At 39.4% G+C, this 18,897-nt stretch overlaps 2 protein-coding genes across 16 annotated transcripts in view; one reads left to right on the forward strand and one right to left on the reverse strand.

The window, feature by feature from the left end:
• Positions 1-13,018, reverse strand: part of ZNF829 (zinc finger protein 829) — a 29,486-nt gene extending 16,468 nt beyond the window's left edge. The window contains exons 1-5 of one of the 15 annotated variants that reach the window (XR_006590137.1): positions 12,792-12,860; positions 12,139-12,207; positions 2,236-2,362; positions 1,846-2,121; positions 1,120-1,134 (exon numbers count right to left, since the gene is read on the reverse strand). Coding sequence is in view for 10 of the 15 variants with exons in the window: in XM_019818796.3 (XP_019674355.2) it covers positions 1,846-1,941; positions 2,236-2,362; positions 12,139-12,207; positions 12,453-12,470 (310 nt within the window). In the remaining 5 variants the exon portion in view is untranslated. Of the gene's footprint in view, positions 1-1,119; positions 1,135-1,845; positions 2,122-2,235; positions 2,363-12,138; positions 12,208-12,452; positions 12,769-12,791 lie in introns of those variants that run through there. The other 14 variants (XM_006941333.5, XM_006941332.5, XM_019818796.3 and 11 more) reach the window with 14 other exon arrangements.
• The window catches only part of ZNF793 (zinc finger protein 793), a 154,214-nt gene that overhangs the window by 57,307 nt on the left and 78,010 nt on the right, over positions 1-18,897 (forward strand). The window contains exons 1-2 of the mRNA XM_045045519.1: positions 13,231-13,359; positions 17,548-17,728. Of these exons, the coding sequence (XP_044901454.1) occupies positions 13,255-13,359; positions 17,548-17,728 (286 nt within the window). The 5' untranslated portion in view covers positions 13,231-13,254. Of the gene's footprint in view, positions 13,360-17,547; positions 17,729-18,897 lie in introns of the transcript that reaches the window.

Below are 18,897 nucleotides of genomic sequence, written 5' to 3' on the forward strand. Positions count from 1 at the left end.
CAGATTGCAAATGATGTGTCTGGTTAAAAGACAGACTGAAGGTTACAGATTTATTATCCTGTAGGACAATAACTAGTTTTTATATCCCAGTTAGTGATGTTATTCCTGCATTCTTTCTTTCCCTGACAATATGAACTCCATTTCTCCCAAATAATGAACTAAATAAATCCTTCAAATGTGTTTATCATATATTTATGAAAGAGTCATATTAAACTTTTGAAAAGTTATAATTTTTTTTTTCAGTTTATTTGAGAGAGAGACGGGGAGAGGGAGAGAGCGCATACACACACGTGCAAGCAGGGTAAGGGCAGAGGCAGAGGGAGAGAGAGAATCCCAAGCAGGTTCCACACTCAGCCTGGAGCCCAATGTGGAACTCAATCTGACAACTGTGAGATCATGACCTGAGCCAATACCAAGTCAGATACTTAACCAACTGAGTCACCTAGGTGCCCTGAAAAGTTATATTTTTGAAAAGTTTTGAAAATGTTATACTCTGGGGGCACGTGGGTGGTTCTCAGTTGAGAGTCTGACTCTTGGTATTGGCTCAGGTCATGATCTCACAGTCTGTGGAGTTGAACCTTGGGTCAGGCTCCATGCTGACCGTGTAGAGCCTGCTTGGGTTCATTCTCTCTCTCTTTCTGCCCTTTCTCTGCTCATGCAGGTGTGTGTTCTCTCTCAAAATAAATAAATAAACATAAAAATAAAAAAGAAAATGTTATTCTCTTAAAATTTTGAAGATCCCACTGAGATGTCCAAATGGACTTAACCGCAGGATGCAATAAAGCATGTGACTTGAGAAGTATTCCTCATAGGCTATTTAAGTCCCAGCAGTCTTCCTTTCTTGGCTGTCTCAGTAAATCCCAAGCAGCAATAAAATTCTACTTTCATTCACTTTCTCTCCACTACACCCTCCTTAGTGTGTCCTGGGCTTGTTTTGGGGCCAAATCCAGTTTGGTTCTGGTTTGTGTAAAGCTGGTACATTATAGTGATTAGGAATCTGATATTATGGTGGTATCTATATGGATAATGGATATCTGTTCCAGTTATCTGGGGATTCCTTCATTCTCTGTTGAGATGACAGAAGATCTGGATTGTTATCTTCCCTTTGAGTCCGTCTGTAATATCTTGTGCCTCCTAGAAAGGAAAAAAAATCTTGGGGGGGGTGGTGGCTGGGTGGCTCAGTCAGTTAAACGTTCGACTCTTGGTTTCAGTTCATGATCTTACACTTTGTAAGATCAAGTCCTACATCAGACTCTGTGCTGACGGTGCAGAGCCTGCTTAGGATTTTCTCTCTCTCCCTCTTTCTCTGCCTCTCCCCTGCTCACTACCTTTTTCTCAAAATAAATAAACTTTAAAAAATTTAAAAAAAACCTCAATTTGTGAGTTCTTTAGTTCTTTATTAATGTATCTTGTGGCTAAATTGTAAAACTAAAGTTGTATCTATAACTTTTTTGTTATTTTTTCCTATAACATTTTTTGAGATATAACTTACATAAAAACTTTTACCTGACAAAAAAATAAGTTTTAAATACTTTCCTATTTCCAGAAGGTATTAATAAACTTAACTGTGAAGGCTCTTAGGAGTTCACACCAAGACCATATGCAACCAAAAAAAAAATAAATAAATAAATAAACTGCATTTTGTCAAAATTAAAAACTTTTGTGCTTCAAAGGACAAAATCAAGAGGGTGAAAACACACTCACTAAATGGGGGAAAATAGTCACAAATCATATACTGTTAAGAGACCTGTATTTAGAATATATAATTAACAGAAAACTCAATAATAAAAAGGCAAACAACCCAATTAAAACATGGATAAAATCATTACCCTACATCTCATTCACCTGAACAAAGGCCTCTCGTCAGCTCTCTTTCAACCATCCAGGGCTCTTTCCCTTGTTCCAATAAGGAAATCACAGCTGGCTTAGAATTGGAAAGTCCTGATCACAAGAAAAGACATGGGACATGGTTATGCTGTGGGTGTCCCAGAAATCAGATCCAGTCCCTTGGTGAGAAGAGATGCCACTGTAGGAAGGACCGAAGAAAGATGAAGGTGAAGCTTCAGCCCACTGGAGCTGCTCATTTCCAATTCTTCTATTCCATTCCAACTCAAACCATTCCTTAAGGAACAGGGAGCAGAAATTTAGCTGGCTACTTGAAACAAATAATTCACAATGGAGAAAGGAGACATTCCTGAGGGCAGACTCTGAATTTTGGGGGACAGTTATCCTTACCCACTGAAACCAGGTTGCTGAAATTCTCCAACATCACTTCTTTGTATAAATTCATCTGACCAGAGTTCAGGCATTCCCATTCCTCCTGAGAGAAGTTTATAGAAACATCCCTGAACATCATTGATCCCTGAAACAACAAACACGCTTTCACAGTAGAAGAAGATAAGAAAAAGATGGTAGTAGGGATGGTGGTAGAGGGCTCTACAAAAAGGAACAGAGATTGTTAATCAAATTGAAGGGGCCAGAACTCTATTAGATCAGTAGAAAACATATGTCTTGTATACAGAGGGATATATCTAGGAACATACAAGTAAAATTTTCCAATGACATGAAATAGCAAAAATACAGCTCAATGCTTGATGCCTGGCTATAGTGAAATGTACGTAAATGTGAATTCCTTCTCTTCCCATATTTTCCTTTTAAGACCTCAAAGAAGGAACTATGTGATGAGCTTTAAAACACTTTAAAGTTTCAGAATCAGGGAAAAAAAGAACTTCCTAAAATTTCCAGGAAGAAAAAAACCAGAATTTTCCAAAACTTCCAGGAAGAAAATATGGATTATAAAAAAAATTTTCAGGAATCAAAATCACAGTGGACTTAAAAAAAAATTTTAATGTTAATTTATTTTTGAGACAATGCAAGAGGCAGAGTACAAGCAGCAGAAGGGCAGACAGAGGGAGACACAGAATCCAAAGTGGGCTCCAGGCTCCAAGCTGTCAGCACAGAGCCCGACACGGGGCTCGAACTCACGAGCCATTAGATTGTGACCTGAGCCGAAGTCGGACGCTTAACCGACTGAGCCACTCAGGTGCCCCAGAGTGGACTTTTAAAAAGCACCACTTGAAGTAAGAAAAAAAGTGACTCCTTTAATATTACAAAGGAAAATGAATTCTGGCCTTGAATTCTATACCCAGTCAAAGCTAAAGTGAAGATTATATACCAAGCAAGATTAAAAACCAAGCTAGTGTGAAGATTAAGTCAACACAATTATAGATTGGCAGGAAAAGACAAAATTATCTCCTATGTAGCTTTTCATTTTAGAACTTTAAAAATGTTTATTTATTTATTTTTGAGAGAGAATGGTGGGGGGAGGGGGGACAGAAAGAGGAGACAGAAAGAATCCCAAGCAGGCTCCATGCTGTCATCACAGGGCCTGATGCAGAGCTCGATCTCACAAACCAGGAGATCATGACCTGAGCTGAAATCAACACTCAGACACTTAACCAACTGAGCTACCCAGATGCCCCTCTCCTATGCAGCTTTTTAAAAGAAGCTCCTGGCCTATGTGCTCCATCAGAACTGCAGAGTAAATTAAGAAAAAGAAAAATACTATATTCAGAAATTACAGAACATGAAAATACATGTCAAAGTCCCAAGTATAACTGTGAAAGGCAAGTCATAGGACAATATCTGGCAGCAGAACTAGAGAGCAACATCTAAGAACAGGAGGATAGAGGACTATGGGAAACATGTCTCCAAAGAAAACTAAAGAACTAATGTTTGATCACATGGAAAATATTTTTGATAGGCAACTGAAAGCAATGTTGGTAGATTTGGGGGAAAAATAGCAACACACATATGGAATGAGACAAATAAACAAAGCAGTTTACCCTAAGAAAACTGTAAAAGTTGTACTAAAAAGAATCTAGCCTCTAGTATACTACTTGGCTCAGATTAATAAAATCTCTGAGGTGCTAATAACATGAATATCAATGATTTAAAGAAAAAATGTGTGGCACAAAAACACTCAGATCAATGGAACAGAATAGAGAACCCAGAAATGGACCCACAAACGTATGGCCAACTAATCTTTGACAAAGCAGGAAAGAATATCCAATGGAATAAAGACCGTCTCTTCAGCAAATGGTGCTGGGAAAACTGGACAGCAACATGCAGAAGAATGAACCTGGACCATTTTCTTACACCATACACAAAAGTAAACTCAAAATAGGTGAAAGACCTAAACGTAAGACAGGAAGCCATCAACATCCTCGAGGAGAAAGCAGGCAAAAACCTCTTTGACCTCGGCCACAGCAACTTCTTCCTCAACATGTCTCTGGAGGCAAGGGAAACAAAAGCAAAAATGAACTATTGAGACCTCATCAAAATAAAAACCTTCTTCACAGCGAAGGAAACAATCAGCAAAACTAAAAGGCAACTGACAGAATGGGAGAAGATATTTGCAAACGACATATCAGATAAAAGGTTAACATCCAATATCTGTAGAGAGCTTATCAAACTTAACACCCCAAAAAACAAATAATCCAGTGAAGAAATGGGCACAAGACATGAATAGACACTTCTCCAAAGAAGACATCCAGATGGCCAACTGACACATGAAAAAATGCTCAACATCACTTATCACCCAGGAAATACAAATCAAAACCACAATGAGATACCACCTCACACCTGTCAGAATGGCTCACATTAACAACTCAGGCAAAAACAGATGTTGGCGAGGATGCAGAGAAAGAGGATCTCTTTTGCACTGCTGGTGGGAATGCAAGCTGGTGCAGCCACTCTGGAAAACAGTATGGAGGTTCCTCAAAAAATTAAAAACAGAACTACCCTATGACCCAGCGATTGCACTGCTAGGTATTTATCCAAGGGATACAGGTATGCTGTTTCGAAGGGGCACCCAATGTTTATAGCAGCACTATCAGCAATAGCCAAAGTATGGAAAGAGCCCAAATGTCCATCAATGGATGAATGGATAAAGATGTGGTGTATGTGTGTATATATATATATATATATATATATATATATATATATATATGTGTGTGTGTGTGTGTGTGTGTGTGTGTATAGTGTATATATAGTGTGTATATATATATATATACACACACACACACAATGGAGTATTACTCGGCAATCAAAAAGAATGAAATCTTGCCATTTGCAACTACATGGATGGAACTAGAGGGTATTAGGCTAAGCAAAATTAGTCAGAGAAAGACAAATATCATTACTTCACTCATATGAGGACTTAAAGACACAGAGGAACAAAAGGGAAGGGAAGCAAAAATAACATAAAAACAGGAAGGGGAACAAAACATAAGAGACTCTTAAATATGGAGAACAAACAGAGGGTTACTGGAGGGATTGTGGGAGGGGGGACAGGCTAAATGGGTAAGGGGCATTAAAGAATCTACTCCTGAAATCACCGTTGCACTATATGCTAACTAACTTGGATGTAAATTAAAAAAGAATACAATTCAGAAACAGCAAAATGGTAGAGAGGCATAGGGCAAGGTATGGGAGGGAGGGCCATATCTGGAGAGGATCTTAAGGATTTTGCTTAACCAAATGGCTGAAATGAAAGGTTTTTCAGTAATATTAATATTGCCATAAATTTTGCCACCAGTAAAATTATAAAAATTAATATATGTTAGTAGGGAATAATTTTTTTTTTTAAATATTTATTTTGAGAGAGAGCACGTGCATGCAGTGGTGTGGGGGGAGAAAGAATCCCAAACAGGCTCTGGTCTGCTAGCACAGAACCCAACTTGGTGCTAGGTACCACGAACCGCAAGATCATGACCTGAGCTGAAATCAAGAGTCAGACACTCAACTGACTGAGCCATCCAGGCACCCCAATAGGGAGTCATTTAACAGTCATAAGAGAACTATAATTTTCAAGAAGTTTAAGTTATACTCTTCTCTAAGATAGTGATACCTTACTAATTTTTACTATGTTTATGTATTTTTGAGAGAGAGCAAGCAGGGGAGGGGCAGAAAGAGAGGGAGACAGAGGATCTGAAGCAGGCTTCATGCCGACAGCAAAGAGCCCAACTTGGGACTCAAACTCATAAACCGTGAGATCCTGACCTGAGCTGAAGTTGGACATTTAACTGACTGAGCCACCCAGGTGCCCTAAGATAGTGATATTTTAAATTAACATTTAACCAATTTTGCGTTTTAAAAATTCAAGAATTTTTTAAATGTTTATTACAATTTTTGAGAGAGTGTCAGCAGGGGAGGGGCAGAGAGAGAGGGAGGACAGAGGGTTCAAATGGGCTCTGTGCTGACAGCAGAGAACACGATGTGGGGCTCAAACCCACGAACTGTGAGATCATGACCTGAGCTAAAGTTGGACACAACCTGACCCACCCAGGCACCCCAAAATTCAAGACATTTTAAGACTTAGTGAAAAATGGCAGGGCTTTGTCCCAGTACGCAATCTCACTCCCCTCAGGTGGGACCCTCAATTTTTTTTGTTTCCCTTGGTTTTTTCTATATTTCTAATTAATATTCCTGCGTTCCTATTTTTAATAGATATTTTCTGGGGACTTTCTTGAGGTAACTGTGGATTGACTTTCCTGTATCACATTCCTTGTTTCCTGGTCCTGCAAAAGAGTTGTATCACAGTTTTTCTTTATTTTTTAAATCTTTTTCTATAATTTATTTTTTATAATTTACATCCAAGTTAGTTAGCATATATTGCAACAATGATTTCAGGGTAGATTCTTTAATGCCCCTTACCCATTTAGCTCATCCCCCCACCCACAACCCCTCCAGCAACCCTGTTTGTTCTCTGTATTTAAGAGTCTTTTATATTTTGCCCCCTTTCCTGTTTTTATATTATTTGGCTTCCCTTCCCTTATGTTCATGTTTTGTATCTTAAAGTCCTCATATGAGTGAAGTCATATTTGTCCTTCTCTGACTAGTTTCGCTTAGCATAATACCCTCTAGTTCCATCCATGTAGTTGCAAGAGGCAAGATTTCATTCTGTTTTTTTTTTTACATTTATTTATTTGTAGAGACAGAGAGAGACAGAGCATGAGTGGGGGAGGGGAAGAGAGAGAATGAGACACAGAATGTGAAGCAGGCTCCAGGCTCTGAGCGTTCAGCAGAGTTCAATGTGGAGCTCAAACCCACAAACCGTGAGATCGTGACCCGAGCCGATGCCAGGTGCTCAACCAAATGAGCCACCCAGGCGCCCCTGGATTTCATTCTTTTTGATTGCCGAGTAATACTCTGGTGTGTGTGTGTGTGTGTGTGTGTGTGTGTGTGTGTGTGTATGTATATATACACACTATATATATATACATACACACACACTAGATACATATACACACTATATATATATATATATACACGCTATATACACACACACACACACATATATATATATATATATATATATATATACATACACCACATCTTTATCCATTCATCCATTGATGGACATTTGGGCTCTTTCCATACTTTGGCTATTGCTGATAGTGCTGCTATAAACATTGGGTGCCCCTTCGAAACAGCATACCTGTATCCCTTGGATAAATACCTAGCAGTGCAATCGCTGGGTCATAGGGTAGTTCTGTTTTTAATTTTTTGAGGAACCTCCATACTGTTTTCCAGAGTGGCTGCACCAGCTTGCATTCCCACCAGCAGTGCAAAAGAGATCCTCTTTCTCTGCATCCTCGCCAACATCTGTTTTTGCCTGAGTTGTTAATGTGAGCCATTCTGACAGGTGTGAGGTGGTATCTCATTGTGGTTTTGATTTGTATTTCCTGGGTGATAAGTGATGTTGAGCATTTTTTCATGTGTCAGTTGGCCATCTGGATGTCTTCTTTGGAGAAGTGTCTATTCATGTCTTGTGCCCATTTCTTCACTGGATTATTTGTTTTTTGGGGTGTTAAGTTTGATAAGCTCTCTACAGATATTGGATGTTAACCTTTTATCTGATATGTCGTTTGCAAATATCTTCTCCCATTCTGTCAGTTGCCTTTTAGTTTTGCTGATTGTTTCCTTCGCTGTGAAGAAGGTTTTTATTTTGATGAGGTCTCAATAGTTCATTTTTGCTTTTGTTTCCCTTGCCTCCAGAGACATGTTGAGGAAGAAGTTGCTGTGGCCGAGGTCAAAGAGGTTTTTGCCTGCTTTCTCCTCGAGGATGTTGATGGCTTCCTGTCTTACGTTTAGGTCTTTCACCTATTTTGAGTTTACTTTTGTGTATGGTGTAAGAAAATGGTCCAGGTTCATTCTTCTGCATGTTGCTGTCCAGTTTTCCCAGCACCATTTGCTGAAGAGACGGTCTTTATTCCATTGGATATTCTTTCCTGCTTTGTCAAAGATTAGTTGGCCATACGTTTGTGGGTCCATTTCTGGGTTCTCTATTCTGTTCCATTGATCTGAGTGTCTGTTTTGTGCCAGTACCATACTGTCTTGAGGATTACAGCTTTGTAATACAGCTTGAAGTCTGGGATTGTGATGCCTCCTACTAGACTATATTCTTTATAATAAAACTTTGGTCATAAATATAATACTTTGCTGACTTCTATGAATCATTCTAATCAATTACTGTACCTGAGTGAGGATCATGGGAATGTCTCAATTTGTGGTCTGCTGGGGAGAAGTGCAGTGCCTTGGGGATACCCAAGACTTGGAGCTGCTATCTGAAATAGGGCAGTCTTGTAAGACTGAGCCTCTAAACCTGTGGGGTTCTGTGTTAACTCTGGGTAATTAGTGTCAGAATTCAATTAAATTGTAGGACACTCAGTTGGTGTCCAAAAACTGGCGGTTATTGGAAAATGATACACATTTCCATCCCATAGGAGAATTTAGGTTATTTCTCCTTCATCTTAGACCAACCAAGGGGGGTCCTTTAGACTCCAGGATCCAAAATGGAATGATGAGACTGTTTAGAAGAATTTTTGTTGTGTTTTCTAGAGTTTAGAGGGCAAAGACTGTTTTGGACCAGATGTAGACCCAATGGAGGGACAATGTGTCTCCCAACAAAACAGTAGATCACAGACTGCCCAAGTATAAGACAGGTATTATTAAGCAGCCATTTCAAGGAGATGTGTTGCCCACATCACAGGGAAGTACAATTAGAGATTTCCAGCAGGAATTTCTCCCAAAATCCCACAAAAGTACCCCATAGAAAATGAGTCAGTGCTAAACATCCATAAAAGGAAGAGACACCAAGATCAAAACAATAGCACCACTCAAGTAAGACTTTTCTCCTTACCTCCTCTTCCCTACCCATTACAACCTCATAGGAGCCAGAAACTGCCTACTGGGTGGGAGAAAAGAAATTTAGGTTAAAGAAACAAAGAAGTTTAGCGTATGCCCTTTTTCACACTGCAAGCTTCTAGCTTACAGCAAGGCTGAACTCAAAGAAAAGGCTTTAAATGAAACTTACATATTATTACATTCAACTGGAGATTGTAATTAGCAAAGTGAGACTGAACTTGTCACTAAAAACAACTTGGTAAAGGATACCAAGGAGTGATCAAATCAATTATAGGGACTGCACAAGTTTTTGACCAGGGCAACAACAACAACAACAAAAATTAGCACACAGAGACAGTTGAGAGTAGATATTATGAAAAAAGAATTATTTTGCTTACTTCCTACGGAGTCCTGCTTATTTCAAAGTTATGGTTATAAACTGATTTGGTTTTCCAGGTACACATTCATATCATCTGCATAGTGATAATCTTATATCCTCTTTTCTAATTTTTAACCTACTTTTTTCTCTTGTTAAAGTGCTTTGGTTAATAACAAGAGAACAACGTTAAATAACACTGGTGATGGTGTATATCCTTGTCTTTTTTCTGATTTTACTAGGACTAGTTCAAATATTTCCTGATTAAACATTAGGTTAAAAAAATAAGGGTGCCTGTCTGGCTTAGTCAGTACAGCATGCAACTATTGATCTAGGGGTTGTAGGTCCAAGCCCCACATTGGGTGTAGAAATTACTTAAAAATAAAATCTTAAAAAAAAATTATCTTTCTATATTATTCTACCACCCTAGAGTTATTCCCATTAATAATGGGCAACAATTCCCATTAATAATGGGCAACAATCTTCACTATAGCAAGCATAATTAGAGGCTGATGGGAGAGGGTAACCTGATATTCTGGGTTTTGGCACAGGAGAATGGATTGAAAATACTCAGCCATCTTCTAAAGAAACTCAGATAGAAAGGTCTTAAACTGAATAGATTTTGGGCAATGGATTCTTAACCTGATTTCCTTTGCCTCTGTACCAAACACACATATTTAAAAAATTGAGAGTAGACCCACCTAGTTCCAAATTTATACTTCAAGAAAACTCTACATACTGAGTTCTCTACTTCAGTACATCCTAATTTTCACATAAGAGAATCATAAGGTGAATGGATAGCCTTATGATTTATAGAGTTCCCCAAGATTAGATGTGTTAAAATACAACAGAATAAACATATTTTTACTACCAGTTGGGGAAAGGATCCTAAAACTCTATCTGACATGCCCTCCACCCCTCCTGAGACCAGGCAAGGTTTTTTTGCTTAACAGTGCTTTGATTTGAATTATATGTAACAACTCTCAAAACCAGAAAGAGATTAAGAGACAAAAAAAAAGGTAATGATAAGAAATTTCAACCTAAGTTTAATTAGAGCTTGAGAAGGGAGAAGAAAGAGATAATAAGGCAGGGGCAATCTTTGAAGGTGGCTGAGAATTTTCTTAATAAACTAATAAAAATCACCTATTCACAAACTCAAAAAATGCTACAAATTCCAAGCAGATACAAGTTTTAAAAGGCACATTTAGACACATTATACTAAAATTACAGAAAACCCCAAACTGGGAGAAAGTCTTAAAAACAGCCAGAGGAAGAAAAGCCAAAATACCTTCAAAGGAGAGAAAAGCTAGAATAATTAAGACTGTGATATTGTGATAGAGCAAAAGAACAAGGAGGACAAACAGTGTATGTCCCATGTACATAAGAACACTGGATATTCATATATATTTGGATATATCTGAAATGAGAACATAATGGACTAATATATGGTACTGAGAGAGCTAGAGAAGAATTCATAAGGGGGAAAAGAACCACAGGCTCCACTTTATGCCATATACAAAAGCCAGAGGTGCATTAAATGTATAAATAGGAGAGGCAAAACTTTTTTTTAAAGATTTTACACCCAACTCACAGCCCCAAGATCGAGAGCCACACATCCCACTGACTAAGCCAGCCAGGCACCCCAGAAAGGCAAAGCTTATAGCTTTAAGCATAAATATAAAAGAATATTTGCATAACCTTGGGACAAGAAAGGATTTCTTAAAATACAAAAAGCACCAACCATAAAGAAAAAAATTGTTAAATTTGAGTATGTTAAAGTTAGGACTTCTTTTCATAAAACCACCTTAAAGGAAGTGTTAAAACAATCTAAATAGTAGTAAAATATAATCAATGAAGGACCCATATCCACATTATATGAAGAACTCCTATGAATCAACAAGAGATAATCCAAGAGCAAAAATAGGTAAAAGATTCTAATCAGGCAGGTCACAAAAGAAGAAACCGTAATAACCAATAAACATATGAAACAGTGTTTCATCTCATTATTAATCATGAGAGTCCAATTTCAAATCTGTGTGTGTATGTGTAAATATTTAAAGATTTCAAAGTCTGACATAACTGATCTGAAAAAAAAGGACCAGAACTCATTCATACAAAGAAATAAATATCTTTGAAAAATAGTATTCACAAAGACAATCTGACAACACAGGAGAATGACACTTTTTAGTGAAAATGTAGGACATAATATGGTAAATGAAGTATAATTTGATTTTGTAAAAATAATAAAAATTCATCAAAATATTAACTAGTTATTTGAGTGATTACATTTTATTTTTTCTTGGTAATTCTGTTGTTTTCAAAATCTCTACAGTAATCATGCTTTTATTTTAAAATCATAATATTGAATTTATAAAGAAGAAAACAACAAACACAAGTAGAGCCATTTTCCAAATAAGTGAACATTAAGTATTTGGTGCTGTTGGGCTTTAATACCAGGCTGGACTATCTTTTCCTCTAATAGGGAAATTACAGCGATTTATAATCAAATGGCATAACTTTATTAAACATTTAACTTTCAAAAGAAAGAAAGCAAAGAGGAAACCTCAACACACCTTGGACATTGCTTGCAGAAGTTCATTTTGCATTCTTTCTTTCTCTTCTGCACCTGGATAAGGGTAGAACTGAGACAGGAAAAATTGTAAAACACCAGGTTTTCCTTGTTTCCCAAACTAGTCTGGTCAGAGGTCAGCCCAAGCCCCAGCCCCAGCACCCAACACACAGGGAATGGAGATCAGAGGAGAATAAGGCATCCTGCCCAACCCCGGTGTGTCAGGAAAAAGCTGAGGTCACTGCTGTCAAGGGACTATAATCTGACTAAACTTCACAGAGGTTCCCCGGGGACAGAGTTCTGGAGTTACAATCTTACACATGGAAGGAGCCCCATAACCAGACACACTGCCGCCACACACTGGGCATGGTCATACTTAAATCAATGGGATACGCAGCCCACAGCCGCACACACAGAGCCACACAGGGTAACACAGTTATAATCACATTCCCATCACTGAACACGTAACAGTTACTCTCGTACAGTCGCAGGGTCACAGTCATACATCACCATAGGGACACACGCAGCAGCAACCCCACAATGATAGACAACTGATATCTGCACACAGGTCTCAGTGTCACAATCTCACAGACGATCCCACAACCTCCCCTTTTCATGCAGCTCCGCTCGCACAGACAGAAGGACCTAATTCCGTACCTGCCTCCGGTCTCCTCAACTTAGGCCTTTCGGGTCTCCCGGGGTTGCAACCTGCATAGCCGAGCCTGTTCCCCCGGGACCCACGGACCCTCACCTCATGGATCTAACGGTCCCGCCAGACGTGACGAAACGTTCTAGTTCCTGCGAGAAGAGCGACCGGCCACCCGGCCCTCTGGGAAATGTGGTCCAAAGCTGGACCCACAGCCAATTCCTCTCGGCGCCCTGCCTGGCCCCTCCCGAAACGACTGTAACTGCAATTCTCGGCGTCTAGCCGAGTCTCAGGGTTGAGAGGCACTGTAGCTTGGCAGGCTCCAGCCGGCCCTCGAGCGCGCACCTGGCCCGCGCCCCTCCCTCACACAGGAAACTCAGCCTGCGTTCTGGCCGGAAGTTGAATCGGGCCGCGAAGCCTTCTGGGAGGTGTTGTTGTGCTCAGAAACGTCCGTTGGGAGGCGGGCGCGAAGGGATGGTTCAGCCTTGCCGGCGCCTGGCCTGGACCTTTCTTGTGGGTCGCTTTCACCCAACCTCCCACATACTGCGCTGTGGATGCGCATTCGGGCGTTTCCAGCAGGTGACGCTACCGCGTCCCCGCGGCGGGGCATGGGGGAGGGGGTTGAGGTGTCTGGGCTGCTCAGTTGCGTTGCTCACGGGGCGGGGCCTCTGAGGAGGCCCTGCGCGTCTGGAGTGGCAGCGGTGCAAAGTGCCCGGGGTTGGGAAGTACGCGCCTGTCGGATGGTTGGAGTTATTGGAACAAGAAACTGTGGTGGGAGTCAGTGTGTGTGTGTGTGTGTGTGTGTGTGTGTGTGTGTGTGTGTGTGTGTGTGTGTGTATGTGTGTGTGTGACTGTGGTGATGTGTGTGAGAGTAAGGGGGCGTGGTTGCGTGAGTGTAATGGAGTAATTGTGATGGGATATATGATTGTGGTGTTGTGGTTGTGTGTGGCGGTAGGGTGTTTGTGTGGTTCTCGGAGAAGGTCGATGGTGAGATGTTTGTGATGTGTAGTGGTTCTTGTCTTATTTGAGTTGACTTCGGTGTAGCGTTTGTCATGGTTGGTAACTGCTTGGAAAAAAAATCTGTATAGATTTTTTTTGTATTTGGTTTTAAGCAGTCCTCCCTGCCCTCCTTGGCCACTCCTTAGTCTCCTTTGCTGTCTTTTTTTCCCTGGAAGTTCTTGGCGCTTTTCTGCTGCTTTCCAGTTTTCCTGTCGACCTTTTCCAGGTTCATTATCTCAACATCATATGGCTTGCTTCTTATCATATGTATAATTTAGCTATTGTTATGATAATAATGCTGCCTAACAAACAACCCCTAAACTCAGTGACGAACTACAGCAAGCATTTATTCTCATGGTCACCTGTTCACAGGTTTTCTGTGTTGAGTTTACTTAGGCTGGGGTTGGCTGGGCTGCAGTATGGATTTAAATCTGCTCCACATGTGTTCTTTCTGCTGCTCAAGCTAAAAGGACAGTGGTTAACCATGACATGTTCTCCTCATTATGAATCACCAGAGCCCAAGACAGATCATACAAACACCCTTAAAAACCTCTGCTCCTAAATATGCTAATAATACGTTAGTCAAAGCAAGCCACATGGCTAAGCTTAATGTCAGTTACACCCAAAATGGGAGCACAAGGCAAAGTTACATGGTGAAGAGTGAATATTAGTGGGGGGGAGGGGGGGAGGGAGTGTGTGAAGAATTGAGACCAAGATTCTAATCTACCACATTACAAAACATGTCTCTTTATCCTGGTGAATGCCTTTTAGTCCAAGTTCTCTTTTGTCTGATAATATTCCTTTTCAGGTTTTGTTATTGTATTACCCAGGAATTTCATTTTCCAACCCCTTCTTTTTATGTTTTTATGCTTCAGATCTCTTGTAAAGAGTATATTGCTGGGCTTTTTACTCTTTTATCCTGTGTGAATGTTGTTTTAATAGGTGAGTTTAATTCATTTGCATTTATTGGCATTGCTGATATAAATTTGTTTTTTACTTATTGCGACTTTTTTATTGTGCACATTTACCTTATTCCCCTTTCCCTCTTCAGTGCTTTGGTTTCTGTTCTTTTCCTTGAATTTTTAATACGCACACATAGCAAAATCCCAACTTAAGATTTTCAAACACTTGAACTCCAAACTACCCACTCATTTCTATGTTATTATTGTCTAATGTATTACTTTCTTCTGACTTTAAATGCCCCAAGTTAGTAGAGTTCATTTGTTAAATACATATTTATGTATATACATATATATGTGTGTGTGTATGTATATATAAAAATGTGTATATATGTGTTTTTATATATATGTATGTGTATATTTATTTTTAAATTTTGATAAAATAGAGATAACATAGCACATAACATAACATAAAATTTACCATCTTAATATCCGCACCCCCATTTTAATTGCAGCATTATTTACAATAGCTAAGATAGGGAAACATTCATCGACAGATAAACAGGTACAGAAAATGTGGCATATATATACAATGGAATATTATCCAAAGAAGGAAAACCTGCCATTTGTGACCACATGGATGAACCTGGAGAACAATTATGCTATGTGAAATAAGCCAGTAGCAGCACAAGTACTACATAATTCCGTTTGTATGACATATATAAAACAGATTCAAGAAGCATGAGAAGAGAAAAATGGTTGCCAGAGCTTGGGAGTAGAGGGAAATGGAGAATTGTTGTTCTGTGGGTATAAAGTTTCTGTTGTGCAAGATGAATAAGTTCTAGAGATCAGTACAACATAGAACCTATATTAACAAAGCAGTATTATGAACTTTGTTAAAAGTATAGATTTCATGTTAATTATTCTTATAGAAACAAAACACAAAAGAACACGAAATTTTTAGAGGTAATAGATATGTTTAGTACTTTGGTTATGGAATTGGTACTGGATATATGCATTTGTCCAAACTCACCAGGATGTATATGTTAAATGTGTGCAATTTTTTGTGTATTAATTATACTTCAATAAAGCTAAAAACATTTAACATTTTAAACATTTTTAAATGTTGAGTTCAATGGCATTACATTCATATTGCTATAACACTATCACCATCCGTCCATCCATCCATCCATCCATAGAACTCTTCATCTTGCAAGACTTTATACCCATTAAACAATAATTCCCCATTCCTTGGATTCCCCAGTCTGAGCGACTATTCTACTTTCTGTCTATATGAATTTGACTTAGTACCTTATATAGTTTGGATCATACAGTGTTTGTCTTTTTGTGACTGGTTTAACTTAGCATAATGTCCTCAAGATTCATCCATGTTAAAGCATGTATCAGAATTTCCTTCCTTCTTAAGGCTAAGATTCCACTGTATGTATGCACCACATTTTGTTTATCCATTCATCTGTCAGCACATTCTTTGGTTGCTTCCACCTTTTGACTATTGCAGATAATGCTGCCGTAAACATGGGTGTACAAGTCCCTGCTTTCAGGTTTTTTGGGTACATCCCCAGAATTGGAATTTTAGGATCATATGGTAATTCTGTTTTTCATTTTTTGACTGCCATACTGTTTTCCATAGTAGCTACACCATTAAAAAAAGTTTTTTTTAATGTTTATTTTGGGAGGGGGGGAGAGACAGAGTGTGGCAGAGAGAGAGGGAGACATAGAATCTGAAGCAGGCTCCAGGCTCTGAGCTGTCAGCACAGAGCCTGATACGGGGCTTGGACCCATGAACCGTGAGATCATGACGAGCTGAAGTCAGCCGCTCAACTAACTGAGCCATCCAGGCACACTGTGGCTACACCATTTAAAAATTTTTTTAATGTTTTTTAAATTTATTTTAGAGAGAGAGCAAGCAGGGGAGGGTGAAGAGAAGAGAGGGAGACACAGAAACCAAAGCAGGCTCCAGGCTCTGAGCTGTCAGCACAAAGCCTGATGTGGGGCTCAAACCCATGAACCGTGAGATCATGACCTGAGCTGAAGTCGGACGCTTAACTGATTGGGCCACCCAGGTGCCCTGACACCATTTTTTTTTTAATTTTTTTTTTAACGTTTATTTATTTTTGAGACAGAGACAGAGCATGAACGGGGGAGGGGCAGAGAGAGCGGGAGACACAGAATCAGAAGCAGGCTCCAGGCTCTGAGCCATCAGCCCAGAGCCTGACGCGGGCTCGAACTCACAGACCTCGAGATCGTGACCCGGGCTGAAGTCGGACGCTTAACCGACTGAGCCATCCAGGCGCCCCGCCCTGACACCATTTTAGTCAACATATTTTTTTGAGCACCTACCATCAATGGCAAAAACAGATAAAATAAATCCCTGTTTTCATGGAGTTTATATGAGGGGGTACACAGACAATATGTATGATAAATAAATTATATAGTTTGTTAGTGATAATTGCTATAGGGGAAAAAATAGAAACTGTGACGGAGATTAGGATATTAGATATTAGGATATCTCAAAATTATTGTAATTGAACGTTACTGTTTTATTTTGTTCTGTTATACAGTGCAAGGATTATTCTCTTGCATATTATTATTTTACTTTTTACCTACTAAAGGCTCAAAGCAGATGATAATATTTCTTAACTTGGCCATTTTATTCATCCAATATCATTGTGATGTGAGTATAATTCTCATTTCAGATGAAGAGTATTGGAATTCTAAATTGCACCTCTTTTACCTCAGTTGCGAAGATAAATGGGAAATGGAATAGCTGCAGCTCTCTTTTACTCCGAATCTAGAGTTGCTGCAAAGCTGTCTTTTTTTACTCACCTTTGTATTTGTCTCTGCACAGGGTCTGCACCTTTATGTTCACAGAAGATATTTGAAGAGCAGACACTATGTGAACATCACTGTGGTGTTTACCTTGTTTATCTATAGTCTTGGTGTTTCTCCTGAGCACTTGGTTCAACCTAGGTTGCTAAGTCTTTGGGTTTTCCTCCAGATTTCTGCTGTCTCTGGATCCAGCCTCTCTGGTCAGTGATTCCAATGAATGTGAATTATAAGCAAGGAAGTTACTTGTTTGGGGCTGTATTAGTTATCTACTATTGTGTAACAAATTACCTTAAAATTTAGTGGCTTAAACAACAGGAAATATTTATTGTCTCACTTTCTGTGGGGAATGAGGAACAATTTATCTGGATACTGTGGCTCAGATATTTCATGAAGCCGCAGTCAAGATGTTGACAAAGCTGCAGTCTTTGGAAGACTAGATTAGAGGTGGAGGATTTGCCTCCTAGGTGGCTGGCAAGCTAGTGTTAGCTGAGGGCAGGAGCCTCTCCCTATCGGTGGTTGAGTGTCTTCATGGAATGGTGGCTGGCTTCTCTCAAAGTGCATGGTTCAAAAATGTACAATATAAAAACCACAATGTCATATATTGCTTAATTTCGGAAGTCACACACTGTCATTTCTGCAACATCCTATTGGTTAAACAGATCGACTCTATTCAGCATGGGAAGGGTGTACAAAAAACATGAATACCATAAGGCAGTGATCATTAGGAGCCATCTTGGAGGCTGGTTACCATAGGGATCTAGTGAGAAAAAACAAGTAAATTGGATTTGTATCATAAGCCCACAGGTCCTCCCTCCACAAAGATAAGACAGATCTGTGATATAACTAAAAGGAAACCTGGAGGACAGGTATCCATCATAGAAGGAGACCTTCTGACCTGACACCTCTCCTGGAGGCTGGAGAGTCCTGAGATAGAGTGGAGCCTGGAATTGCTGGATCTGCAGCTTATTTTAACCCTTCTGCCCTGAGTGGGCAAAGCCTGAATGACTTCTCAACCTTGAGACATCAGCAGTAGCTGTGTGACAGTGGAGCGTTTTACCCAGATGATGGAAAGGAGAGGTGAGGTGGTTCAGAGATGAGCAGAGTTTAGGAGAGAAAGGCTGTACATTGAGGGGCAGAAAGAGTAAAAAGAGTTAGGAAATTCAGTACTCCTAACAAGAAAGTTCATATTGGTGATAATTGACTGTGCAGGGTAGACATTTGTTTTTTATTTATTCACTTGATTTTTTTAAATAAGTATTTTAAATGTAATTTCTATCTCTCTTACATTTAGATTTTTTTGTAAAGGGCTGTCAAATATATAACCATAAGCAAAATGTCCTACTCTATCCTTTCTCATCCCTTGATCCCA

Source organism: Felis catus, chromosome E2, assembly GCF_018350175.1.
Source record: "Felis catus isolate Fca126 chromosome E2, F.catus_Fca126_mat1.0, whole genome shotgun sequence".
NCBI classification, from domain to species: domain Eukaryota; kingdom Metazoa; phylum Chordata; class Mammalia; order Carnivora; family Felidae; genus Felis; species Felis catus.